Below are 27,805 nucleotides of genomic sequence, written 5' to 3'. Positions count from 1 at the left end.
CAGGAACGGGCACAGCTGGGGGTGTGCCAGGCTCCAGGCTAGTTTTCACAGACATTATTTACATCTCATCAACCTTCACCAACTCCACGGGTACAGATTCAGGATGAAGCAACATGTTCAGGGTGATGCAAATGGCTCTGCCAAGATTCAAACACAGCGTCGTGACTCCAAGACGGTGCGCATTCCGCCACCACACACGTTATCGTCACTGTTGCTCCACCTGAGGTGAGTAAGGGTCCCACACCCCGCTTCACGGAGGGGCCTGCCCACGAGGCTCACACGGCCCGAGAGTCAGAGCCGGATCCAGCCTCAGAACCGGGTATTTCCCTGACGCGAGATGCCATCTATGAAACCGTGACCCTCGGCTTTTCCCAAGCACTGAAAGTCCCGTATGTCCACTATGTAAAACTGCAGGAAATTACACTCTCTGAGAACCGACAAAAGCTTCCGTGGGGGTAAAGCTTCTGCCTCTCCCTTCACTCTTTCCTGGTCTGATCTGCCTGCTTAGATGTGGGTGTACCGAGGGGGCCACATTCACTGCTATGAAGTGGAAGGTCTCTCTCTCTCTCTCACACACACACATACACACACACTTTTTTTTTTTTTTTTTTTAAGACCCAAAAGCTGGGTGCCAGGTGGATGCTGACACTGATGGAGGGACAGTCAACCCCCAGCACACACACACATTTAACTCCGCCTAAGAAGCAGGGAGTGCGTGGAGGCAGACTCAGGATGAAGCAACATGTTCAGGGTGATGCAAATGGCTGAGCCTGCCCCGCGGGAGCAGCATCCTGGCCTCCGCCTAGTCCGCTGTGCGGGGAGCTCAGCAGGCCTGCGCTCGGGTCTCAAGCCCTGACCAGCCAGCCTGCATCAGAGCAGTGGGAAACCGGTGAATGAACAACCCAGGGTTTCTGTTTTATTTCCCCACCTGCCACTGTCCTGAGGCAGAGCCCCTTCAGGAATCTAAGGGAAAGGATGAACAGTAGGACCGCATTATGATTTGGGTGTTTCCATGTTTCCTCAGCCATAAAAAATAAATAAAAAATCAGGTACTAACAAAATCTCAGTCTGTCTCCTTAAAGAAAGGCTATGGCTTCTCTTTTCAGAAACACACACATTACAGTGTGCACCCTGCTGCAGAAGGTCACAGAATCCCTGAAGTCAAGGGCATCTGCTGTCTTCCGATTGAGAGTCTCTGGTGTGGGGCGAGAAGAGACGGGAACCCTGAACAGAATCCTGTAAACACCGCCGTGTGAGGGGTAGGCTGGCACAGAGGGGCTGGTAGAGGAGACTGGGGACGAGCAGAGAGAGAGGTCAGAGGCACTGGGGAGTGTGGTGCAGGGGAGACCACGGGTCCTGGAGTCTGGAGAGCCTGGGTCACGTCTGGATCCCACACCTGTGTGACCTGGGCACGTCCTGTCAGTTCTTGAGGCTTCGTGTTCCTCCTACGTAACAGGAATGACAAGACCTACTTCCCAGGCAGCGGTGAAGATTATACACCGCATTCTGGCACATAGTAAGAGCTCAATAAATCATATCTGTGATGGTCATGAGTGAGTGTCACAGAAGCCAAGAGAGTGAAGCGGAGGGTGTGGCTGGTGATGCCAGGTGCCAGCCGGAGGCCAGGCCGCAAACAGACATATTCAAATGGGGAGCCAGGTTCCGCCTCTGGGCCCCTGCGGGGGCGGTGGGCACCGGAGGCCGTCCTGCTGCTGGGCCACACCGCCCAGCCTGCCCCCGGACACAGCCCTGCCCCAGAAGGCCTGGTCAAACATGGCCCAAGGCCTCACATCTCAGTCCCCTGACCCTCAGGGCGCAGCACACAGGACTGTAACGCCGCCAGTGACACTGGCCCCGGAAGGCCAGCTGCGGACTGCATTCTTTGTCGAATCCCTCCTCCTCCAGGAATGTCTCTGCCTCAGTCAAGTCTGGACCCAGCTCATGTGTGTGCAGCCGCCAGTCTCCTGCTGATGCAACTTGTTCTGCTCTTGTCAGAACAGCCGGGAGCCATGGGGGAAGGCATCTGGGAAGAGAGCGCCTTCCCAGCCAGGCACTGCAGTGCTTCCCTGGCCCCCGCAGGCTCTTCTGCAGCCTCTTCCTCCTGCTGTCAGGGCCGCCAGGGCTGGCTTCCTGCAGCCGCGAGGAGGGCAGGTGGGTTTGCTCCTTCTGCTCCCTGCTGCTCACACCTCAGGACAGGTCACCAACTCTCACCCTGCAGCCACCAGTTCTCCCTGCCTCCATCACACCTTCCTTCAGTTCCTTCACTTCCCTACACAAATCTGATCCCGACCTTCTCAGGGCTAAAATCTTCCATGGCTTTCCACTGCCCACTGAGACAGCTTGCCTGGATAATTAAGAGTGTAGGTCTGGCTTGGCCGGTGTGGCTCAGTGGGTGAGCATTGACCTATGAACCTGGTCACGATTTGACTCCTGATCAGGACATATGCCCGGGTTGTAGACTGGATCCCCAGTGTGAGGCGTGTAGGAGGCAGCCAATCAATGATTTTCTCTCATCGATATTCCTCTCCCTCTCTCTCTTTTCCTCTCTGAAATCAATAAAAAAATATTAAAAGAAAGAGCGTAGATCTGGTTTCTGTTTTCCTTACCCCAAAGGAGTTGTAATCCAGTAGAAAAGACAGGGTTGTGGACAAGTATCTCAGTACACAGTATTGATTACTATGAATTGGAGAAAAAAACAAAGGTAGGCTTACATATCTGCTCTACTTATTTAAAATATGTACATGTAAGACATATCCAAAAAATGCTCACATGCATAGTACATGAACTGGAAGGAAGAGCCAGGTAACATACTAAGAGAAATAGAAGCAAAATGAAGAAGAGCTCTAAAAGAAGGCTACTTACAGATGTAAATGTTTCAGAGCTAAGGAATAACCTGGATCGACCAATCAACAAATACCCGAGTGCCTGTTACCTATAAGCCATTTACCTTTAGTACAAATATATGCTATAATATTGTAGACGATGAACCACCCTCAAAACATGGATTGCAATTATATAAAAAGAGACCTTAAGAACGTCTTATCCAGTCTTCTAAGGAAACCAAGGCGCAATAGGATTGTTTCATTAAGAAATCTATTTCCTATGAGGGTGCTGGCCACCATTTTCCTCTAACAACTCAGACTGGAGTCCTCATTCTCCTTTGACCTTTCCCTTTCCCTCGTCCCCAGGAACCAAGCAGATACCTACCTGTGGCTATAGCTTCTACATGAACCCATCCCGCACTGTACTTTTCCCACCATCATGCTCGCCGTCAGCCCACCTCTGCTTGCAGGTCAGGCTGCCCAGTAATTGTGTTTGGACCCTGATATTCTGCCAATTCTGTGTCCCTTGGCAAGTTCTTGGCCCTTCCTAAGTCTCATTATCCTCATCTACAAAATGCAGGAAATAAGACCAGTTTATTTGTATCCTGCAGTGTTTGTGTGTGTGTGTGTGTGTGTGTGACTCTGTGGTGTGTGTGTGTGTGTGTGACTCTGTGGTGGGTGTGTGTGTGCACGCAGGCGCGCTCTATGACAGTTAGAAGACAGGCACGTAACATATTTGGCACATAACATGATTGGTCCTCAAGATAAAGTCCAAGCTCACTGATGGGACTTTGGCTTATAAGACCCTTCCCTGTCTGTTCCCTGCCTAGCCAGCCTCCTCTCCGGCCCTCACCCCCACATCCATGTATTTGTGCAGCCAGGGGCAACATCACAAATGGAAGTCCACGTATCACATGTCTACAATTTAGATTCTAAATATTTGCAAGTTATAAATCAAGGTATCAATCTGTTAACTGAAACATATCCTATCCTCCCTTGAAAAATGACATGCCTCCAAGAGATCTGTGCTGGACCACGGTGGTGTATGGAGAGCGAGGCCCAGCCTGCCTCCCTTCTGTTTCCCCTCTTGGTCCCAGCCCGCACCATGCCAAGCATTGTGCACGTGTGCGTGCATTGCCCGGTCCGCACATCCAAGTGGTACCCACAGCCTCTGCAGACAGCCTTCCTTGGGCTTAGGGAGGTGCATTCTGCCCTCGGGAGGATGGAAATGAACTTGATAGTGGCTGTGAGGGCAAGAGGTCTCTAGCACCTGGTAACAGTCTAGCAAGGGAAGATGGGCCTGGAGTGGGCATTCCCTTCGGACTCTGCGCATTCCTCTTCACTCCATGGCCAAGAGTGTGGTGGAGAGCGAGGCACCCTTACTGCCCAGGTCTGAGGGCAGCCCTGCAGCCGTGCTACACAGCAGTTATACTCAGTTATTTCTAATTCACTAAATCTACCACTTATTGCCCAAGCTGTTCTCCGTCCCTGAGATTTCATCATCATCTGGCCAACAACTACAAGAAACTGGGGCAAGCGGCTTGATAGGGATCAGGGCTTACATAAGTGTCCTGGAGCCCAAAAGTGGGTGCTTGCACCTCTGGAGCGGGGTGGCATGTGCTCCTCGGTGCCAGGTGCTGCTGATCTCATTTCTGCGCTCATTCCTGGGCCCTGTGGCTGGGCATTCTGCCCCGTGGGCAGGCAACGCTTGCCTTGCTGAATCTCACTTCTCTGAAGGTGATTGTCATCGGCAGATGAGCACCGTGTCCTGCACTATCACACTCGCTCCTCACAGTGGTGTAATGGGGAGCCACTCAGGGAAGCTTTTACTCTCCCCACTGTGCAGAAGGAGAACATGAACCTCAAAGATATGGGCAGAGGCAGAGCCAGAGACTGGTTTCTGTTTCCAATACTGAGTCCAGCCCTAGTCGGTTTGGCTCAGTGGATAGAGCGTCGGCCTGTGGACCGAAGGGTCCTGGGTTTGATGCTGGTCAAGGGCATGTACCTTGGTTGCAGGTTGCATGTTTCTCTCACATCAATATTTCTCTCAGTCTCTCACTCTCTCTTCCACTCTCTCTAAAAGCCAATGGAAAAATACCTTTGGGTGAGGATTAAAAAAAAAAATCAATAAGTAAAAATCAATAAAAACATTAAAAAAAAAAAAAAAAAAAACGGAACCCTGTGCTGTTTCCCCACCTTTACCTGCACCAAAGGACAAGGGCGAGAACAGCTGTGATGGCTTCTCCGGGAGCCCACACTCTCTGCAGGGCCGCTGGACACCGCTCTTCAGTCCAGCAGGTAACTGGCATAATAAACTCCTTAGGTTACATTTGGGCTTGGCCATTACAAACAACACTATAATAAAAATCTTTGCGCCCTGGCCAGTTTGGCTTAAGTGGATAGAGCGTAGGCCTGGGGACTCAGGGGTCCTGAGTTCAATTCCGGTCAAGGGCACATGCCTGTGTTGTGGGCTCAGTCCCCAGTGGGGGGCATGCAGGAGGCACCTGATCAATGATTCCCTTTCATCATTGACATTTCTATCTCTCTTCCTTTCCCTTCCTCTTTGACATTAATAAAAATATATTTGTTTTAAATTAAAAATAAAAATAAAAGTCTTTGCATGCAGATTTTTCCTTCCTTTGGGTGATGGCTTTTGGTACCAAGTTATCATTTCCTTCCCAAAAAGCTTGTCCCCATTTACACCCTGACCAGTATAGCCTTTGAGCGCATCTGTCATGGCACTCTTGCCAAGATCACGTATTACAATTTAAACACACTTTAAAGATGTGCTGGGTGATAAATGGCATCCTGCTGCCTACACATGAATTTCTCTGGTTGTGAGGAAAATTAAACACATTTCTGTTGTTTATTAGTTTTATTTATTTCTCTGTGATCTGTTCAGTCTCTTACCTAATGGTTTTCTTGTCAACTTTCCCAGCAATAACCATGTCTGTCACATTCCTAGACTCTTAAGCATCTTGGTGGTATTCGTTCTTTTTGTTCTTGCTTATTTACTTTATGTTTTTATATTTCATACTTTGTTTTATCTGTTTTATCCTAGCATTTCTGTCCCTTACACGTTCTTTTCCCTCCAGGGATTCATTTTCTATTCTGCCTTCTTCACAATTTCCTTTGGTTGTGTTTGTATGTTCCACTTTTTAGTCCGTTTAGAATTTTTTTATTTTTTTATTTCTTTATTGATTTCAGAGAGGACGGGAGGAGAGATAGAAACACTGATGAGAGAGAATCACTGATTGGCTGCCTCCTGCACACTCCCTACTGGGGATCAAGCCGGCAACCCAGGCATGTGCCTTTGGCCAGAATCGAACCTGGGACCCTTCAGTCTACAGGCTGATGCTCTATTCACTGAGCCAAGCCGGCTAGGGCTGGAATTTATTTTAATGTACACTCTGAGGAGGGTCAAAAACCTTTTTTTGAAGCTATATTTGGAAAATGCAATGAACAAAAAGAGGAGCCGGCTTGGGGCCGATTTTGTGATGCTGACAGACAAGTGAAAGAGGCAGAGCGCCAGGGACTGTTTAGTTTTCATTTCGTTATCAAGGACAATGATCTTGGAACCGCAGAAAGGAGATCAAACATGGCTAAGAGGAAAGCGATGCCTGGGAGAGGCAAGCAGAGAGCAAAAGGACACAAGGAAGAGACTGAATCTAAAGGAATGATCTTTCAGGGCAAAGAGACCTCACTGAGAGGCAGAAGATTTGGGCTGGAATCCTGACTGTGCCCCCGTTTCCACATTTATTTACTAATTTATATATGCCAACTATGGAGGTGATGGACTTACAGAGGTAAACAGGGCAGTTATTGCCCTCCAGGGACTTGTAAGAGTTAATAAACCCTCAGGTATAAGAGAGAGAGTAAGGACTGTTACAGAGAACCAGAGGAACTGAGCATGCTTCCCAGATTTTGGCCATGAGCTTTTAAGAATCAAGAACCATCCCTAGAACTAAGCACTGTACACAGCAAATGCTCGCTGAGTATTTGCTCACAAGTTGTTCCTTTGAAGCAGGGGTGGGGAACGTCAGGCCTGCGGGCCGTTTAGGCCGGTGAAAACATTTGGTCTGGCCCTGCCATGGCATGAGGGGCGAGTTAATGAAATGTCTGACCAAATACAGCAGGCTAATTTTTAAGCTGATAATCTTTCATGGCCTGTGAGTGATGTTATAAATATCCAAATGCCCCTTGGCAGGAAAAAGGTTACCCACCCTTGCTTTAAAGGAAGACAGAGAAAGTTCACTGGATTAGAACCAGAAGGTCACTGCTAGTGGAGAGGCTTGGAAGCTAGGCTGGAAAGGGTTGAGAAACAGAAGGAAAAAACCATGGAAATGCATCATGGACAGGTGATGCCTCTCTCTAGAAACCTGAAAGAGAAGGGAAGGAGAGAGGGTGAACACAAGCTAAAGAGAAGGATTTTATTTTTAAGGAGAGAGAGACCTGGACAGATTTATAGATGTGAGAGGATGATCCAGTAAACGGTGACAAAAGAGATAAACAAAACAGGACAGCTCCTGAGGAGGTGGGAGGAGAGGCATCCAGAGCACAGGAGACAGCTGGCTGTGAACGGGAGAGGCAGAGGAAGGATGGTGGAGGAGGGATGGAGGGGTGGGTGGGGATGCAGGTAAGTTTGCGGATTGAAGGCTGGGAAGTTGAGTTCTTGACTGGTGATGACCTTTATGTTCTCTGCAGGCTGGGTGTGAGATGTCTGCTTAAAATAGGGATGTAGGTAGAGCAGAACTGGAGATGGCGAGAGTAGATTCTGAGAACTACCAGAGACAGGACACAGGAGTGGCAAGCAGCAGCAAGATGCTAGGAAGATAATACCAGCAAGCACTGCCATCTCAGCTATAGTTTCTCTCTCCATGGTAACTCCCTGAAACTGCAATGGCTGGATGTGAAGTCATGGGAAGAGAAAGTGGTCAAGTATTTGAAGCATGGGGCTCCACGTGATTATGGTGATTGACTTATCGACTTCCTGAATGAATGACTCAATGAATAAAGGAGAGGTGTTACAGTGCGATGGTTAAAGTGGGACAGCTTTGGTCCAAAACGCTGCTCCAGCACTAGGCCATGGAAGGTAGGAGCCAATCAGTGGAGGATGATCAGATTGATTTCTTAGGAAGATCACTGGGACCGTCAGAGCCGAGTCTGAATTTAGCTCTATCACTTAACTAGTTTTGTGCTCTTGAGCATGTGCATCAGTTTCTTAACACCCACAAATGGGGATAATAACGGTACCCACCTGGTAGGGTCACTATGAGAATGGGATGAAGGAATTCAAAGAAGGCTAGGAAACTGAAGAGCTTAATAAATGACAGCTACGAGGATGATGGACAGAGGAGGAAGAATGAGGAGGATGAGAGAAGGGAGAGAGGCAGGAAGAAGAGAAAGAGGAGACGACTGCTGATGATTACAAAACAGAGTAAACCAAGAGGTCACAGATGAGAGTGACGAAGAGGAGCACCGGGTAGTGCTGACATGAGCCCCAATTTCTGAGCATTTTTTATCTAAGGAGCAATGGTCAGGGTGCGGTAAGGGGAATAAAGATGGGGATAAGAGGTATGTGTGAAGAGCAGTATCCACTGGAGGTGGCTGTGAAGGAAATGGAATCTCAGGAGAGCCTGTCTCAGAGGTTTGGAAAGGAGACTGTGGTGGGTGGAGCCCGTGGATGCTGGTTCCCCAGCAAAACCCTCTTCAAGCAGTAGAGGCTATGGTGTGTCCCCGCCTCATCACTCTTTTTACGTGCCCTGCACCGAGTCTCCCCTGAGGTGAGGCAGTGTGAATGCTGAGCTCCTGGGCAGAGCCCATCCCAAGGCTCTGCATCCCTCAGGCATGGGTCAGAATATACATTTAGGTGAAGATAGACATTCAATCCCCATCCCGGGCCTGGCCAATAAGGCCTCCTATTACGGGGACCTGGGGGCCCTCTTTGCTCTGTAGATTTCCCTACCCTCTGCCTTTCCCAGGAGGTCCAAAGTTTCTCCCTCCTCTAGGCCTGGCCTCTGACCTCTACTTTTAGGTCACTTCCCAGGTCATGCTCTACAGCCTAGATAGACAAATGCTTGACTCCCCAGTGCAATAAGACGGTTCTAACAGTGATACCACCAATAATTATAAAATAACTAATAGCATTACTACTTGGCATAGATAGCACTTACTGTGTCAAGCACTGTGCTAGGTACTTTAAAAAATACGCTTATTGATTTCAGAGAGGATGGGAGAGGGAGAGATAGAAACATCAATGATGCGAGAGAATCATTCATTGGCTGCCTTCCACATACCCCACACTAGGGATCGCGCCTGCAGCCTGGGCAAGTGCCCTGACTAGGACCGAACTGTGACTTCCTGGTTTATAGGTCGACACTCAACCACAGAACCACGCCAGCAGGGCTGTGCTAAGTACAATACTTCTATATTTCACCTGGTTTAATTTTTAAAACTCTGAACAACAGGCAGTACCATTCATATTTCACAGATGGGACTAAATCTAAGGGGCCTAAGTCATTTGCCTAAGGTAAGTGACAATGTCCAAATTTCAAGCTAAGTCTACATAACTCCATAATGCCTTCCCCTCCTAAGCCATTTTGTCTCTCCCAAATTCAGGGACTCAGTACTCCTTTGTATGAATGTGGGGTCCTGGCCAGCCTCTGAAGTTCCTCCCTCCTTACCCAAGGGCTGAAGTACAGCTGGAAGGCCAGGCCTGAGTCAAGACTACTCAGAGGCCAACCCCCAACCCTTAACCCCTCTCCTCTCCCTGCTGGGCTGGAACCACTCCCATACCAACCCAGCCAGGTCTCTGAACTACACTGAACTGGTCACCAGGCAGAGGCCCCTCACCAGTGAGGTCAGTTTCCCAGTTTCAGGAGTGAGGATGAGGAAGGAAATGCAGGAAGAGGAGGCAGCCAAGGGGATTGGGAAGGTAGCTCCTGGGGGGCCTCTGAAATTTAGGTTTTCTGGGAAGGGGGTGAGGTGGGGGAGGCTGGCAGAGGTCAGAGGAATGGAGCCTGAGTGACTGCATGGCAAGCTCTGCCTCTCACGTGTCCTGTCCCCTCCAGGCCTCAGGACGTAAATGGGAAGGGGAGTCTCTAGCCTTCATCAAACATCAGGAGGAGGATGCGAAGGCCACAGCACCCACCACACTGCATCATCTCTCTAGTTTCAGGGCTGTCTCTCCCATCAGACTGTGACAATGGGTCAAAGACCGTGTTTAATCCATCTCTGTCTTCCTAGGGAGCAGCTCAGCGATACCTGGCCAACCAGTGAGTTGTGTGCAAGATGGAGCCAGGTGTACTTCTGAGAAGTTCACAAGAGCTGGAGGCTGCCCCCTCTCACCATGGACTTACATATGCCTACATCTTCCTATACCTACATATGTCCCAGGCTCCACCCTCCCTGCCAACCTCAGCTTTCCCCCCTCAAAATCCACTGGTGCTCCGAGCACACGTGACCTGCTGGGAACTCCTCCACCTGCTTGCCGGCTTGCTCAGGGCTCCTGGGGGATCTGGGAGGGAAAAGGCCCTGGGTAACTTATTTGGAGTTTTCGGTGCTACTGTTCAGTGAACAGGGAACCAAAGGACCACAAACAGTGATGAGCGGAGGTGAAGTAAGAGATGAGTATGGATGGAGTGAGTAGGGCCAGTCCGAACACGGGCTGTTTTTTGGGGTTTAGTCTTCAGGACTCCTGGGTACCAGAGAGTTATATACAACGAGCAACTGCTCACACAGCAAGCGGCAGGTAGCAGCCATGACGGAGACCTAATACCGGTTCTGGCCCTGCCCAGCCTGGCCTTGGCTCCTGAACGCAGAGCTGCCTCCTGCCAGGATTCTGCAGGTGAGGCTCCAGACAGGTGTAGAGAGCTCTCCGGTGGCTGCAGGAGCAGGACCAGCCTGTGGCTGGGCACCAGATGGGAGGGGCCGGGGAAGCAGCCTCTCCCAGGCTTACACGGGGCTTGGAGCCCAGAGAAGCGGAGAAGGCCAGAGAGGTCCTCGGAAGGCTTTAGCCCTGGACGGGGGTTGGGGGGGGTGGGGGGGGGTGGGAAAGGGAAGGCTTCCTGGGTAGCCAGAAGGGCCCCAAGCAGGTCCGCTCTAGCGCGGGGATTGATCACTGGCTTCCCTCTGGCAGCTCATCTCAAGACCCTCATTATCTTTGACATGAGAGCCCGGGAAGACGCATGGGATGTCAGAGGGGCCCTCCTGCCTCTTCTCTCTCCTCCCCACTCTCCCCACCAGCCCTGCAAAGGAGTTCCCACTGACACAAGTCTGGCCCCAGATCCCTGGGCATAGCCTGGAGAGGACAGAGCACAGGCATGAGCACGGGTGAGCGTGTGCCTGCGCACAGCTCACACGCCTCCATCCCAACTGCTCCAGTGCCTCTGATCATCCTGCCGCCAAGGCCAGGCCAGACGCGAGCTCCTCAGAGTCTTCCTGGGAAGAGCGAGGCCCTGCCGCCTGCTCCCTGAGTACCGTCAGATTTCTGACTCTAGCTGGCTTCCTTCCTTTTCTTCTTTCTTTCCTTACTCCCTCGGATGAATTGTAAGAACCTTGATCTCGATGTTCTTGGAAGGAGCATATGATAAACACCCACCTGGCTGGCCCTGGCCCACCCTGCGGCCCGTCCTATCCCAGCAGGAGGCAAGACCTGGTATCTGAGCCAATTCCGGATCATTTACGGTGGCTGGGCACTGAGGGTAAAAAAAGCAAATGGGACCGGGGTCCTGCCCTCTGGGAGCTCCTCTGGCAGGTGTCTAAGGGGAGAGGAAAGGATGTGCCAGGAGGGGGGTGGCCAGAGTGAGAAAGCAGCCTCCAGGCTCCTTAGGGTTCACCACAGCAGACCCAATTTGCTCCCGTTTCTCCTTAAGAGTACCTACCTGTGATCCCAATGCTACTGCCTTCAGGACAGAGAGAAGGGCTCTGAGCTCATGAGGGTCCTAAGACCAGAGCAGTGCTCGCTAGGCCCCCTCTCTCCCTGGTTTGCGTGGCAGTGGGTGGGCCTGCTTGCAGCTGAGGCTGGCTGAAGCCAAACCCTTTCCTCCCCTTTGGGAGCCAAGCTGGACCAGCAGAGCCTGGCTGTCCCCCTTCCCCACTGTCCCACCTACCTGAATTTCTGGACCTGACTTCTGTCTTCTCTCTCGCTTGCTACCTACTTGACACTGCCTGTACTTGGCCTTGCCTGGAAAAGGGCTGTGGAGTTAAATCAAATTGCACTGAGACCTCCATAGGCAGGGTAACCTGTTCCCGCTCCCCACTTCTCCTCTAAACGTCCAGAAAGAACTAGCTTCTATGAAGGCAGAGGCCGTCAGTCACCATTCTCTGGTGGGAGGCATGGGTATCGGGAGATGAATGGCCTGAGCTCTGCAGTGCCCCTCCCCTGGGGGGGGGGGGGCTGGTGACAGCTGGTTGAGGGGAGAGGGGGAATGGGCCTGCACAAGTTGGCAGGCGTCCCTAAAGGCCCAGAGCTGAGATATAGAGGACTCAGGAGGGGCTCGGTGTGTGGTCCACTAAAGAGCAGCCTGAGCCTGCTTGGCCACATACGCTCCCTGAAGAAACAGACCCTGACCCTGGCCTGCCTGGAGCATGACTGTAGAATCTGATTCTTCCCAGAGTGCAACCAGACTCAACGGCAAGCTGGGGACTGAGCTGCAGGTCAGTGGTAAAAGCACAAAGCAGAGAGGGACCATTATGCGTGAGTTTGGGGATGAGCACTCTCAAGGTGAGGGCTCCGCTGTCCACACAGAATGGCCCCAGCGTCCAAACAGGCCTCCCTCCTTTGGCTGGGAGCGAGGGTGGAGCCATTTGATCAGAGTCAGAGAGACCTCACAGCGAGTAAGAGGGACTGGGGGAGGCAGCTACAAGGTCAGGGCAGGAGAATACGAAGATTAGGAGTAATGCTAAAACTAGCCACGTAATAGTTTTCCTTACCAGAGGACCTGCAGAGAAGGCCTGCAGGGGCTGCTGGGGAGGGACTTGGGCGCTGGGTTGGGGGTGTGGCAGAGAAGGCTGAGAAAGGCCCTATCGCCTGGGTATCTGGAGGCAGGGAGCAGATGCCAAGCCTATCAACTCCAGAAGCCTGGGACGGCTACCCTCGGCTGAGTCTGAGTGTCTTTCAACTTTGGGGTCATTAATGCTTCCTTTGAAAGGTTCCTCTTGGCTCTTTGCTGGGTTCAGAGGAAGGAACGGAGCCGGAAGCTGAGCAAGGCCAGGGCAGGGAGAGAAGGGAAGGATCCGGTGCACAGGGAGCTCACCACTCTCTCCTTGTAGACGATGTACTTCAGCCACTTGAAGTCCTGCCACTTGAAGCCGGCGAGCACAAAGAGAGAATCGCGTTCGTACTGCTCAGGCCGCTGCATGGCGCCCTCGGGGTAGGTGATACGCAGGGTAGTCTTGCTGCCCACGTCCTTCTCAAAGCCCTTCACGGGTGCCGAGTTCAGTCTACAGAGAGCAGCCCCGGTCAGAGCCCGGGCTCACTGCGTGTGGGCTGCGGCCTGTTTGGGGAAGCACTCTGACCCCAGGGTACCCCCGGGAACAGAGAATGGGGAGCCATCTAGCTCTCTGATCCAAAATCCTCCAACCCAGGTTCTTCTTCAGGCCTCTGCCGACCTCCAGCCCACCGGCCAGACAATTCTCACCGGGCGCAGGCTCCGGGGTTTGGGCCAGGACATGCAGGGGCCCGAGGCGCCACGTTGGGGGGTTTACCTGACCACAATGTCATAGTCATCAATTCGTGACCCAAGAGACTTGTTGGCAAGGACACCTCCGTTGCCTACGATGATGCAGCGGCGGCAGCTGAGGCTGAGGGAGAAAGGCAGAGACCTCTGGAAAGCTGTCCACCAGGTATCCTTCTCCCCGGCCCTTTTGGCCCTTGACCCCAGGCCCTTGACCGGGCACGGGCTGGGAGAGAAGAAAACGAATGGGCTTCTGGCAGTGTTTCTGAGAAGCGGCCAGAAACAAACTGCGAGGAGCTGGGCCGCCTGGAACGCTCAGCCATCCCTAGTCCCTGACACTTGTCCAGGAAAACACGGGTGAGGAAAGGGCTTGGACACCATCTCCGTGTAGGTGAGAAAGGAGGCTCCGGTAAGATGGCACTCTGGGTTAAAGGTTTCCCGAGAGCCATGGGGGTGAGGCAGCTTTCGGGAGAGGGACGAGGGCTGAGCTTGAGGGCTATCCCAGAAAAGCAAGAACAGAGAAACGGACTGGAGGCCCCGGGACTTAGGGCTGGGCTTATATTCAACCCAGAAGCCCCCATGCTCCCATAAAGCCACGCGGGAACCCTACTCACTTTTCTCTCCAGCCCCTGACCCTGGGGGTCCTTCTATCCGGGTTCCGATAGCTTCGGAGGTATTACTGCCTCCTGGGTGTAAGCCTTGGTCCTTTTAGCTGTGCCCACCGCCTAGCTCCGCAGTCCCAATGGCGGGCACATCCCAGCCCAGTGTCTTCAGTTTTTACCCTCAGCCCACGGGTGCAAGCCAGCTAGATGGCCCCACTTCTCTGCTACCCATCCCAGCACGTGTGCACATATGGATACGCTGGAGAATCTGCTCATGTCCAGGAAAGGCCAGCTGGACCTCAACATCTCTGCACAAGGCAGCCGAGGGCCAGGAGGCTGGGCAGGGAGCAGCTCACCTGTCCAAGGCAGGGGTCAGGCGGTACTCTTTGGTGACTGACAAGATGGCTTTGATGAGATTATCTGTGGAGAGAAGAGGGAGGCTAATGTGAGAGGACCACTTAAGTTCCCATGAGATGTTTTCCGGGGGTAGGGTAGAGGTGGAGAGAGGGAGATCTGGGCACCGGTGGGCCGGGCTGCTGGCCTTCCTTTCTCCCTGAGAAAAGGAGAGGGCGCAGGAGAACAGGCAGACACCCCCAGCTCCGCCTGGAGCCAGTCCCCAGCGCCGGCATGCAGGTGCTTCCCCGGCCCTTCCCTGGCAGGCTCCTCTGGCTTCGGGAGGCTCTGAAGTCAGGCCGGGGACTTGCCCAGGAAGGGCTGGGCTGGCTCAGTAGAGGGCTGAGGTATTCTTGGGTCCCTGGCCACAGGATAACTCCCATTTAACAGCTATCTTATTTAATTCCGACCACATCCTAATACAATGGTATGATTCTCTCCATTTAACTGAGGGAGAAACTAAAGCACAGGCGGGTGAAGTAACTTGTTCAAGGTCATAGCTAGTAAAAAGGCAGCAGTGGGATCTGATCCTTCTGTATCTGACCCTAAAGCTCACACTCTAGCATGCCACGAAACGGAGCAGGAACCTGACAAAGACGCGCAACTGTTAAGCTATGAGGATGGGAAAGTCTAAGTCAGGAGAGGACCGCATGCATGCGGACCCTCAGGCAATGGAGGCAGATAGTTCTGAGGATATAGGGGGAAATTCTGGCTTTGGACAGGACAGGAAAGGGCTGGGCAGGGGACTAGGTGAAAACACCAGGAGGGGATGATGGAGGAGCCTGGGCGCATTCGTGGGGGATGGCTTCTATTTTCTCTGGGATTTTCCATCTTATATCTAGTTCTCTAGCGCCAGTATCTCTGGCACCACCTGTTCGCAGCACCATGTTCTTCCCTTATCAGACCCCTTACTGAGTGTTTTATCTCCACTAGCCTGAAGCTTTCTGAAGACAGGGACCACATCCGCCGACTCCAGTGTTGTATACCTCGCCCTGACAAAGTGCTGGGCTCTGAGTAAATATTCCATTAGAGAAATAAGAAAAAAGGCAGGAAAGGAAGGAGGAAGAGAATGTAAGGCATTGTTGAGAGCAGGGGAGGGGGTGGGCCCCCAGCATGGGCACTTCTGAGGCTCCAGCCCTGCCTGAGATGTAGGGAGATAGTCTGGAAGACGAGATGTTAATGTAGAGTGGGTCAGGGTTCTCAACGTACCTTGGCCTTTGATCCCAAAAGGCGGCACAAATTCTCGGATCCTAGCCCACTTGCGGAAAGAGTCATCCAGGAACATGGGTGCTGGCTTGGAGAACCTGGAATACAACAGGGCTGCTGAGGACTCCCCAATGCAACAGGCTGGAGTGCTGGCTGGCTCTTCTGTACACGTGTCTTGCCGATGGCTCTGCTGGAAGCCACCGTTCACACCTCAGCACACCCTTCCGATCTCCGATCCCCGCCTGCTCACTGGGTCGCTGCTGTGTGGGTCTGACAGATTGTGTTCGGCAGGGCCTGAGTCTAAAGGAGCGGGTCCGGCCAGCTACAGGCGTGGAGGCCAGCTACAGGCGTGGAGGGCCCAGACCCCGCACCAAGGCCCAGTATTGCTGAGCTGGAAGCTCCCTGGCAGGCTATCGAGGCATGCCACCCATCAGATAGTCACTGCTGCCCACACTGTGCCTGCCATATGGGGACACAGAGACGAGGCACGGTCCCATGGGGCAGGAAAATAACCCAGAACAGCCAATGCCGGGAGACAGAACCCCGGAGAGGATCCTGAGAGATGGGCCACCGGGGTGAGGAGGAAGGGGGGTGCGTGAGGAGAGGACAAAGCTGGTGAAGAGCCACAGGAGACAGAGATTTGGAAGAGAAGAGAAAAACTGCTGAATCTGGAGGCCGGGAGGCAGGGCCGAGGGGAGGCTGCAGACAAGCAGGAGCCTGAGCACATTAGCTGGCAGAGGGGAGGACAGCAGGAACGCACAGCTCCTCGGGAGGTGCGGGGCTGTTATGAGCTTAAGGAGAGGGGTGATTTGGCCTGGAGGAAAGTGGGAGGGAAAAGAGAAAGGAGGAGGAAGGGTGACGTGATGTTGAGTTGAGGGGAAGGGAAAAGGCAAATCTCACTTTTCCTGGGAAAGCAGAGAGTGGGCAGGGCAGGGTGCAGGCCTGGGGAGGACAGGACAGTCCCGGGATGCGGAAGGGAGTGAGGGAAGAGGGCAAAGGCTCAGGAGGAACAAGCTCTTCAGAGATGCGTGGACGGCGACTTCACGTGGAGCCCAGCGCCCTGCCTACGAGACCTTTCTCGGGACGCCCAGCAGCGTGGAAGGCGCACGAGTCCTGCTGGGGGGCAGGCTGAGGGCCTCGCTGGCCAAGAATGAACGTGTGGTGGCTCTGTCTCTTTGTTTCCCGACCAGCTGAATCAGCCACTGGAAAACTGAAGATGGAGCAGAGGCCCTGTAAGCTCAGAAGCTAGAACTTAGTCTCCAATGTTCTCCAACTCAAGTTTACGTTTCCTACTCCCCCCCATCACTAAACACCAGTATCGTCTCCACGCCCAGGAGAAATTACCTCAGTAACCGTTTGGATGTCCGAAGTTAAGAGGTTTTGAGGTGAACTTGAAAGAAGGCAGCAAACTTCCACTCCTGCTCCTTCCCCATTGCCCACCCCGCACCGCAGCTCCCCTTTGCACTTCCGAGTTAGCACACTTCCCTTCCGTGTCAAAGGTCACGCGTGTTTCCCAGGCCTAGCACATCAAACCTGAATGAATTGGAGAGATCCGGTGCTACACCAGAGGCACTGAGGATGCTGGCCACAGTCCATGTGTAAGAGCAAAGGAAACAAGGTCCCTAGAAAAGCCTCCAGCAAGAACCTCTCCTCCTGGGTTGGAGCTGAGCTGACAGAAGTTTTACCAAGTTTCTCAGTCAGGCTTGGGCAGGATTTTATCTGCTTCCAATAGGTACTGGATGTCATGTGCTAATGAAATCTCCTAAGATCTAGCCAAATTTTTTCCTTTTCCTCTCCCTTCCCTCTTTTTCAGCTGATAAGAAAGTTCATCATGTTAATTTTCACTTAAAAAAAATAACACCTTAAAAAAATATTTTTGCTGAAACCGGTTTGGCTCAGTGGATAGAGCGTCTGCCTGAGGACTGAAGGATCCCAGGTTCGATTCCGGTCAAGGGCATGTACCTTGGTTGCGGGCACATCCCCGGTAGGGGGTGTGTAGGAGGTAGCTGATTGATGGTTCTCTCTCATCGATGTTTCTAGATCTCTGTCCCTCTCCCTTCCTCTCTGTAAAAAATCAATAAAATATATATTAAAAAAAAAAAGATTTTTAAATTGATTTTTAGAGAGAGAGGGAGAAGGAAAGAAACATCCATTGGCTGCCTCCTGCACGCCCCCTACTGGGGGATCAAGCAGGCAACCAAGGCATGTGCCATGACCTGGAATCGAACCTTTAGGTACACAGGATGACTGACGCCTAACCAACCAAGCCACACCAGCCAGAACTAAAATCCCCTCATTTTTTTTATGTCACTTGTACATTAATTTTGGAGAAATATACAGATAGGTGCATGCACACACAAAATCAATGAAACATATCCATAATCCTACAACACAGAGACAATTAACGTTTTGGTATATATCTGTACTGATTTTCCTTTTCCCATATTGTTTTTTAAACAGCTCTGTAGACTAATTTTTTCACTTTATAATATCGTAAGAACACTGCTCTGCAAATGGACACAACTTTCTCCTAATTCACATTAGGCCAAATAACCATAAGTTGCTGGTAATCCGTCACAAATCAACCCTCCAAAAATCACACGTACAAGGATACACCTTTCCCTGGAAAATCCCTTCTTTAAATTCAAATGCTACTTCCTCTGGACAGTCCTGCCTCACTCCCGCAGACAGCCTTGCACTCTCGCTCTAGTGTTTCCACCACGATTTGTTCAGCCCCCATGAGGCGGCTCAGAGCCTGCAGAGCCTTGGAAGCTGAGCCTGGCAGTAAACAACAGGAAATGGGGTGGGGTGGATGGTAGAGGTGGTGTATGTGTGTATGTTTGTGTTAATTCTGCAGGTGGCCTGGGCAGAGCCTCACGCTGCACCTGGAATGGGACCCAGGGGCTTCTGTCCAGGCGAGGGTGCCAGTTTGGGAGCCTGGTGAGGGCGGAGGTGGCCCCTGAGGTGCAGAAGGACTGGTCAGACTAGCGGGGTGTGGGATGCCTGACCTGCTTGCCCTGGCCTAGGGGGTAACAGGGCAGGGTGGGGCAGGCTCCGGCAGGCAGGCCCCAGCCCGCCAGCCCTGCGGAGAGCACCAGCACGGGAGGCAGCCCCAGGATTAGGTTTCAGGAGGGCGTGTGTGAGTGCGTGAGAAGGAACAGGGGAAGGAGAAGACGGAAGTTGCACTGGGACCTGCCTGTCTTTCCCCCTTTGATCCTAGAGCATAGTAGTTTGGGGACGTGGAGCTTTCGAAAGGCATGTGCTGTGGGAGGGTCTAGCCCCGTGCCTCTCACAGCCAGGCTGGGACCCCAGGACCCAAGAGGCTGACCTGCCCGTAGAACCTTCAGATTCTGACCAGTCAGAAAGGGCAAAAGGATCTTCTAGCTCACTTAGTGCCGATGTGTAGAAGGTACTGTCTCCAGCTCTAGCTCACCGACCTAAACCATTCCCTGAGGCCCAGGACATCAGCCTGTACCCTGGGTCTGATTAGAGGTTGGGGACTAGTTGCATGTGGGCACCAGCAGCCTCACAGTAAGGTCTTCATCCCACCAATCCAACTGAGAAGGTGCCTCTGGATGTGGGTTTGCTGTGTTACAGTAACACAGCCTCAGCTCTCCCCCTGCGCCTGTTCGTTTGAGCGGCCAGCCCTCTAACCACCATGCTCTTCCTCTAGTGTTTCCACCATGTTTTATTCAGCCCCCAGGAGGTGGCTCAGAGCCTGCAGAGCCTCTAGCCCTCTGGCCACTGTGCCTAGCGAGTGTGAGCGGCCCAAGACGCCCAAGGGACCAAGGGAAGGCAGAGTCCCGCAGTGGGTCCTGAGAACGGGGCCCCGTTTTTTTGCGGGGTGGGCAAAAATATATATATATTTAAAAATATATATTTTTAAATATATATTTTAAAAAAATCTTTTTTTTAAATATATATTTTATTGATTTTTTACAGAGAGGAAGGGAGAAGGACAGAGATCTAGAAACATCGATGAGAGAGAACCATCAATCAGATGCAGCCATGAGCCGTGGTCCCTCCAAATGGGAGGCTGTGGAGAGATTAACAGCAATACAATCATAGTAGGAGATTTTAATACCCCACTGTCACCCTTCGACAAATCATCTAAACAAAAAATCAGCAAAGAAACATCAATCCTAAATGACTCACTAGACCAGATGGAATTAATTGACATCTTCAGAACATTCCACCCCAAAGCCACAGAATATACATTCTTCTCAAATGCACATGGGACATTCTCAAAGATAGACCAAAAGGGAGGCTGTCATTCGAAGGGGTAAAAGCCACACCTCACAGATCCATCTGCCTAGAACCGGCTCCGGGAAGTGGCAGGCAGACAAAGCAGAGGGTCAGGGGTTTCTAGAATCTACCTTGGTCTTATCTGGGATCTCGCGACGGCAGCCCCACCATAAATAGCCCTGCACAGTAAGACCTTGGTACGCATCCAAGCAAAGAGAGCACTCTGTGAGTGCTTTGTCAGGTTTAACGCCTCGCTGCCACTCCCCCTGCTGACCACCTACATGAATCCCAGGGGACAGCAGGTGTCTGAGGAGAAAGGATGGCAGACCTGAAGGACAGGTGGGCATATGTCTGGGAGAAGCAGCCCAGAGAGAGAGGAGAGACAAACTGCAGGCATCACCCACAAGTGCCATTCCGAGCATGAGCACGGAGCTCCTGCCCCGTCCAAAACCACCTGCTTTCTCAGCACCAGGTCCTGTGCTGACAGCTGGCTGGAGACCTAAAGGTACATCAGCCGTGGTCCTTCCCTTAAGGAGCCAATGGTAGGCACAGGTAAACAAATAATCATCAAACGGCTGCACATCCCGTGTTCTGGAATCAGTAGCGATACAAAGGTCTGACACAAACTTAGGGGTATAGGGAAATCGTGAAGGAGATGGACAAGACAGACCTGAGCCTCGGAAGACAGGTAAACGTGAGCCTGTGGATAATGCCGGGAAGGGTATTCAAGGACAAGGGTAGTGTAGGCAAAGGCACACAGGAGAAGAGAACCTTCTCATCAGGACAAGGAATGAGGCTGGACAGAGTGAAGCAGCACCGCCCGGGGCAGAGGAGCCTCCGCCAGGCACCCCCTCCCGGTGAATCTCCCCCCCTCCCCCCCCAGTCCCACCCCGGCGGGCGGAGCAAAGTGTGAAGGAGAGAGTGGGCAAGTGCATTCTGACTGGGTGTAAACCAGGCAGCGGAGGTGCACACTCTGCACAGAGGGAAGAGCCAGGGCAGGGCGTGCATCAGCGCTGTCGGGGTTGGCGTGGTGCCCTGAGACTGTGTCAGGACCAATTTCAAGCTGGATCAAGGCTGGCAACGTGGGGCACTCAGTTCATGCTCTTTCTTGTTGACACACTGCGGTGAATGCCTGCATTTCTTTCTCCTTCTCTGTAAGCGCATCCCACTTTTCATTCCGGATGGTCCCAGCTGAGCGGACCCCACCACTCCTACTGGGACGGACACATGTCCCAGGCTAGCCAATCAAGATACTTCAGCCCTCGGGATCATAGCAATTGGCTCAGCAATGGACACCTGACCCAAGTGGAACAAATCAAATTCTTCTCTGAGATTTACTATCTGGGCAATGGGGGATGTGGGAGTCTCTGTATTTTTCTGAGATAGCAATCTGTACAGATCATGTAAGCCTAGAACAGGCAAACCACAGTCCCCAAACAGCTGCCTGTTTTTATAAACCACGTTTTATTAAAGCACAGCCACACTCACTCATTTTACCTATGGCTGCTTCACTTAACGCTGCAACAGCAGGACTGAGGAGTTGTGACCTGCAAAGCTGAAAATACCTACTATCTGGACCTCTACGGAGAAAATCTGCCAAGCCTGGGCCTGAAACTGCGGAAGCCATCTTCTGTGAGTACACAGAGAAACTGTGTACAGAGCAGTCAAACCTGGAGAGAAGCAGAGCCAAGATACGGGGAGGAAGACTCTGAGTCTGGAGTCAGGTAGTTTAGCCCTGAACTGAACCGTTTTGTAAGGGTTTCTACCAGCTGCACCTGCTACTAGAGGACCACGTTTCACCTCCCAGGCTGGCTCCTGTGGCGTGGCGCATCTCCCTCCCTCAGACACCCCCTTTTTTTCTCCCCCCCCCGTTCCCTAAACTCTAGCCATATCCAACTACTAGAGATTCCAGACTCTGCCAGCTTCTTAACACTCCCATGCCCTCACCCTCGCTGTTCCCTTTGCCTGGAATTCTCCTCCCTTCTCCCCCACACGCTGAGTTTCTGCCCATTCTTCAAAGGACTCCAGCCCCTCTACCGCTATAGCCAGGAGTCTTCCTGGGGCACACGGGGCTGACTGAGCCCTCCTCACGTCTCCACTCTTCTTCATGCTCTCTGTGCTCACAGTACTGGCCACACACCGATATCCCCATCTGCTTCCACCCCGAGCGCACAGCCAAGCACACAGCAGGTGCTCAGGCAATGCCAGCTGGCTGAGGAGGGAGGAGCAGGCTCCACAGTGTGGCCGCATTTCTGCTCCCCTGTGGAGGTCTGGGGGTGGGGAGCCGCCTCTGAGTGCCTCTTCACGGCACTCTGAATTCCCCACTCCGAAGGGCCAGGCTTCCAACAATGTCTCTGCTGTTTCACAGCAAACCCCTTGCAGGTCAGAAATACTGGCAGCTGCTGCCCCACTGCCTGCTTAGAGACCGTGGCCCCATCTGTGTCCAGACAGGCTGGAGCCACACGCATGACATGTATGACAGGCAGGGAGGCCTGTGCTGAAGGAGGACTGGAGAGGCTGAGACAGAGGCCCTCGAGGGGGCAGGGCCTCGGCTCCCACTGACAGGGCTCCCACTGGCTGCTGACAGCCTGTACCTAGTGTGAACAGAGGAGGAAGGGAAGAGGCCCAGAGTTCCTAGTACGGGGAGGGAAGGGAGGTGGAAGAGAGAGCTACAGCTGAGAAGATGCTATGAGAGGCCAGTGCCCCTCCCCCACTGAGAGCCTGGATGATAGCTGGACTCTCGACAGAGGCTGTAGAATCCAAAGTCCAGGGACACGGTTCCATCTGTCTCCAGTGCCCAGCATTCATCTCTCTAATATGTGGTAAGCCCAGCTAATCCCTGGCACTGTGCTAGTCTTTGAAAATATGACAACCAACAGCTCTGAGTCCCTGCCTTCACAGAGTATGGTCAAGGCAGCCAAATACAGTCAGAGGCCATTGTGAAAAATGTGATGTATGCCACAGGAACAACAATAACAACAGCGATTTACAGGTATTGAGCTCTTACTATGTCCTAGACACTGTTCTAAGTGCTCTATGAACATGATCTTCCTTCTCCCTCACAATATTCTCATGGATCGACACAATTTACATCTATGTTTTTATTTATCGTATTGCATTTGGGAATACAGGAAAGTCACAGCCCCCTTAGGGAGCATACTGTCAGGGGTGGAGAGGCGACAGAACCAGAGTGAAGGGGGCTGAGGAGAAAGAGAAGTGAGAAAGGAAGTGTTCAAGAGAGCTCAGACGATTTCTAAAGAAACTTGGTGGTGGAGGAAAAGATGAAAATGGAATGGTAGCTGGAGATTGTAGCTGGTGCGATGAAGACAAGCAGAGAAGGGGCGGGGGGCAAGAGACAGAGGTAACAGCAGAGCGAGGCTCCAAGGAGCGGAAGGTGACAGAGCCGGAATGTAAGTGGAGGGACACGGAGGGCAGGATGCCTTTTCCCTGGAAAAAACAGGGAGGATGTGAAGATGGCTACTCTGACAGGCGTGCTTAGAGCAAGGAGGGACCTGAGAGGATGCTCCCCAGATTGGCTCTTTTCTCTGGGAACGCTCTGGGGTTAGGGATTGGGGGTGTGAAAGAGGGGACTGCAGTAATTTATGAACGGTAAAAGTTTGCAGCAGTCACCATGCTAAGTCAACCAGGGACAAAGATTGCTGAGCAGTGCTGAGTACTTGCCACATGAAGCCTTAGAGCACATGTGTCAAACACAAGGCCCGCGGGCCAAATCCAGCCCGCCAGGCCTTGCAATGTGGCCCGCACCGCGCTGTCATCACTGCACTCCGCTGTCAGTTTATGACTGTTCAGTAAACCATTCGGCCTGCGATTTAGGCTGGATTTTAGATTTTGGCCCCTTCTCTGATTGAGTTCGACACCCCTACCTTAGAGGGATCAATGCACGTGTTTGTATGTCTCTGTTGACAGTCCAGCAGCCCAGAAGCAGAAACAGTGGCTGGATAGGTTGCCCTGTTGGGCACTGCTGTATGAGATTAGTTATAAGGACAGGAGTGTGATGGAGACTCGAAGAAATGGTAAGAATACCAATGGTGCATAGGACCATGTGTAGGGGTGGAGGTTCTGGCTTTGATGGCGAGGAAGGCAAGGCTGGGCTAATGTAGTTGATCAAGCAAAACCCAGGAGTCATTCTTTTCCTTTTAACTCATTAGCCCAGGATCATCACATTCTACAAAGAGGAACACCTATTTCACAAATAAACCAACCGGAGTCATCCTTGACTCATCTCTTTTTCTTGGCTGCCTTTCATCCAGTTCATCAGCAAATCCTGCTAATCTCTAATTATATTTTAAATCCATCTACTTATCTCTATTTTCACTGCTACCACCCAGATCCAACTCATCACCTCTTTTTTTCCCCCCCTCTTAATTTAAAAAAATGTATTTGAGGTGAGTGAAAAGAGATTGATTTGTTGTTCCATTTATTATACATTCATTGGTCAGGGGAATCGAACCTGCAATCTTGGGTGTATCGGGATGATGCTCTAACCAACTGAGCTACCTGGCAGGTCCCAAATAACATCTTAACTATTGCAATAGTCAGTGACCAGCTTCTACTCTTGCCCCTCAATCCATTATCTAGAAAGGTCAGAATGGTACTCCTAAATCATCAACCATACTTTGCTTAAAACCTCACTGCCCTCTAAATAAAACCAAACAACACGTTACATGGCCTAGTCCTCACCTACCTCTCATCTCATTTCAAGTCCTCCCCTGTACTCACTCTTCCACAGTATACTGGACTTCTGTCCAGTCCTTGAATACTACAAACTTTTTTTTTTACCACACCTAGACCTTTCCAGAACACCTCTGGATCTCTCCGAGGCTGGCTCTTTGTTTTCATTCAGATCTCTGTGCAAATGTCACCTCCTCGGAGTGGTCTTCTCTAGCTCCTGTGTTGAATGTGAACCTCCTCTTGTCACTATCACTCATTTTCTTCATCAACATTTGGCACTATTTAGCATGATCTTGGTCATTTGCTTAGTCTCTCTGTGTGTACTCGGTTTATAATAATATGGAGCATGTAAGCTCCATGTGAATAGGACCTGCCCAATTAGTTCACTGCCATATTCCTCAGGACCTAGAACTGTGCTGAACAAATATGTGCTAAGTGAGTTAGAGTCTATCTTATACCCACTCTGCAAACTACCTCCTCCCTCCTCCTTCCCTCTTGATAAAACTGGGAAACTGCCCATTTTTCTATGAAAGATCAATCTTTCCACATGCGCAATGCCTCCCTGTCTCAACCAGAGTAAAGCGTGAAGTCCTAACAATGGCCTATGAGGCCATCCATGAACCTGACAGCCCACTCCCCGTTTTTTCTTTAATTTCATCTCCTACTATTCTCCCCCTGCTCACTTTATCAGTCACACTCCTCCCTGCCTTTGGGTCTTTACTTGAATTGTTAAAAAAAACAAAAAAAAAACACACACCTTAGAATATTCTTTTCTTAAAAATATATATTTTTATTGATTTCAGAGAGGACGGGAGAGGGAGAGAGAGAGAGCAACATCAATGATGAGAATCATCGATCGGCTGCCTCCTGCATGACTCCCACAGGGGATCGAGCTCACAATCCATGCATGTGCTCTGACTGGGAATCGAACCTTGACCTTCTGGTTCATAGGTTGACGCTCAGTCACTAAGCCACACAGTCTGTACTGAAATATTCTTCTTCCAGGTATTCATTTGGCTGACTCACTCACCTCCTTCTAGTCTTTACTGAGACTTCACCTTTCCCATGAATTGAACTCTGATCATCCTCTATGACATTGCAACCTGCTCCAATCACCTTGCCATACTCTTTCCCTCTATTATCTTACTCTAATTTACTAGATAATTTACTAATTAGTTGTTTATTGTCTGTGTTTACTTGTTAGAATATAAGCTTCATAAAGGTAGGATTTTGAGATGAGGAGATCACCCTGGAATATCCAAGTGGACCCTAAATGCATTCACAAGTGTCCTTCGGAGAGAGAGGGGCAGAGGGAGGTTTTACCACATAGAGAAGGAAAGGCAATGCAGCCATAGGAGCAGGGACTAGAGTGATGCAGCCACAAGCCAAGGAATGCCAGCAGCCACTAGAAGCTGAAAGAGACAAGGAACAGACAACCTCCCGAAGCATCCAGAGGGAGCATGGTCCTGCTGACCCTGATTTCAATCCAGGGATGCTGATTTTGACTTCTGCCGTCCATAACCGTGAGAGAATAATTTGTTACAGAGCTACATTCCTTTGCTTGGGAATGAGACAAAATGTCAGTGAATGAGCAGAAACTGACCTGTCGGATAAGACTGCCTGCCTTCAGAGGAGGGGGTTAAGACAGCCCCGGTGAAGGGCACACGGGCAGTCGTTGCTGACCACCATCTGCTCTGTATCCCACCACTGTGTACAGTCCCAGGAAGGACTGGGGGAAAGAAAAAAAAAGACTGAAAAATATGTTTCAGAAGGGTTCAAGTTCCAAACATTGACCAATTGGTGGCTGCTAAGTCTTCCTATAAAACTCAGGCCTATATTCTGAGCTCAAGAATTACATACACAACTGCACCTGGACCTTCTTGCCCAGTGTCTTTATTTTCTTTTTTTTTTAAATATATTTTATTGATTTTTTACAGAGAGGAAGGGAGAGAGATAGAGAGCTAGAAACGTTGATGAGAGAGAAACATCGACCAGCTGCCTCTTGCACACCCCCTACCGGGGATGTGCCTGCAACCAACGTACATGCCCTTGACCGGAATTGAACCTGGGACCTTTCAGTCCGCAGACCGATGCTCTACCACTGAGCCAAACCGGTTTTGACACTTGCCCAGTGTCTTACTGGCATGCTAGTGCAAAATATTTTTTGTTTTTTTTAAAAAGAAGTCCATTATCTTCCCCTAAACCTATTCTTCCTCCACCACCCCCCCCCCCCCCAACAAAGAATACCCAAGTTACAGACTAGGGGACAAACCATCTGGCTGTTCACTGTCTCTGGGGCCTGAGTGTGGCCTAACTGCTTCTCTCCGTAGGGAAGTGTGAAGGGTGTGCCTACGGGGTTGGCCAGGGAAGTCTGAAGCCCTTGAACTACGTAGGTGGATTACATCACACATCTCTTCACCAGCCCAGTGAGCAATGCATTACTGAAGACTGGCCTTGGAATTTCCCTCGCTGGGCACTCTGTTCCTACAGGAAATACTCCAGCTACCTTCTTTAACCCAGGGGCTCCAGATTTTTCTTGTCTTTGGAAATTTGGGGTGAGGCTGCAGCAGCAGAATTCTGTCTCCCCAAATACCAGGTGAACTGCCAAATAGAATGGGCCAAGCTAGTGGTAGATGGGAACCCTACTGGCATAATCCTATTTTTAAGATGCATAGGAAGAATTGTCCTACAGTAAAAATTCAGTCCCTGGACAAACTCAGATGCTGCTACTGCCACCACTTTGGCATTTCTTACCTCTACACAGATGTTCTGGCCCCTGCCAACCCCAAGAGTCCTATATCTGAGCTCATGACAAGCTAAGAGTCACTTTGAGATGGTCTTATCACTGTGTCTTATCTTTATCATCACATCCCTCATACTTAGAATTGCATGTAGCATACTGTAGATAAACAATGGACAAACGACTAAACAGCCACAACAACGGTTCCGACACATGGGACAGGGACCTGCCACAGCCTTAAACCACGGAGCTGTGGCATTCAATTTCCTCTTTCACGCCCATCCACTTTGAGCTCCCTGCCAGACTCAACATCCCGGGGCCATCCAACTAACCACCAGGAAGAGAACCAGAGACTTGTTATAGGTCATTCTAAGTATCTTCCCTTGACACTGCCTATGTTTAGTAGTGAAGGATTCTGGAAACAAACAA

The 27,805-nt window shown here is 51.2% G+C and overlaps 1 protein-coding gene across 4 annotated transcripts in view; it reads right to left on the bottom strand.

Annotated features, from left to right (window-relative positions):
* Positions 1-27,805, bottom strand: part of ST3GAL3 (ST3 beta-galactoside alpha-2,3-sialyltransferase 3) — a 168,541-nt gene that overhangs the window by 10,147 nt on the left and 130,589 nt on the right. For all 4 annotated transcript variants that reach the window (XM_084874662.1, XM_084874663.1, XM_084874664.1 and 1 more), the window contains 4 exons: positions 15,703-15,797; positions 14,457-14,520; positions 13,530-13,625; positions 13,079-13,265 (listed from right to left, as the gene is read on the bottom strand). In XM_084874662.1, the coding sequence (XP_084730788.1) occupies positions 13,079-13,265; positions 13,530-13,625; positions 14,457-14,520; positions 15,703-15,797 (442 nt within the window). The remainder of the gene's footprint in view (positions 1-13,078; positions 13,266-13,529; positions 13,626-14,456; positions 14,521-15,702; positions 15,798-27,805) is intronic.

The sequence above is a fragment of the Pipistrellus hanaki genome (genome assembly GCF_964339955.1).
Source record: "Pipistrellus hanaki genome assembly, chromosome: 2".
In the NCBI taxonomy this organism is placed as follows: domain Eukaryota; kingdom Metazoa; phylum Chordata; class Mammalia; order Chiroptera; family Vespertilionidae; genus Pipistrellus; species Pipistrellus hanaki.
The sequence above is the reverse complement of the archived record's forward strand: the minus strand, read 5'-3'. Positions and strand labels throughout refer to the sequence as shown.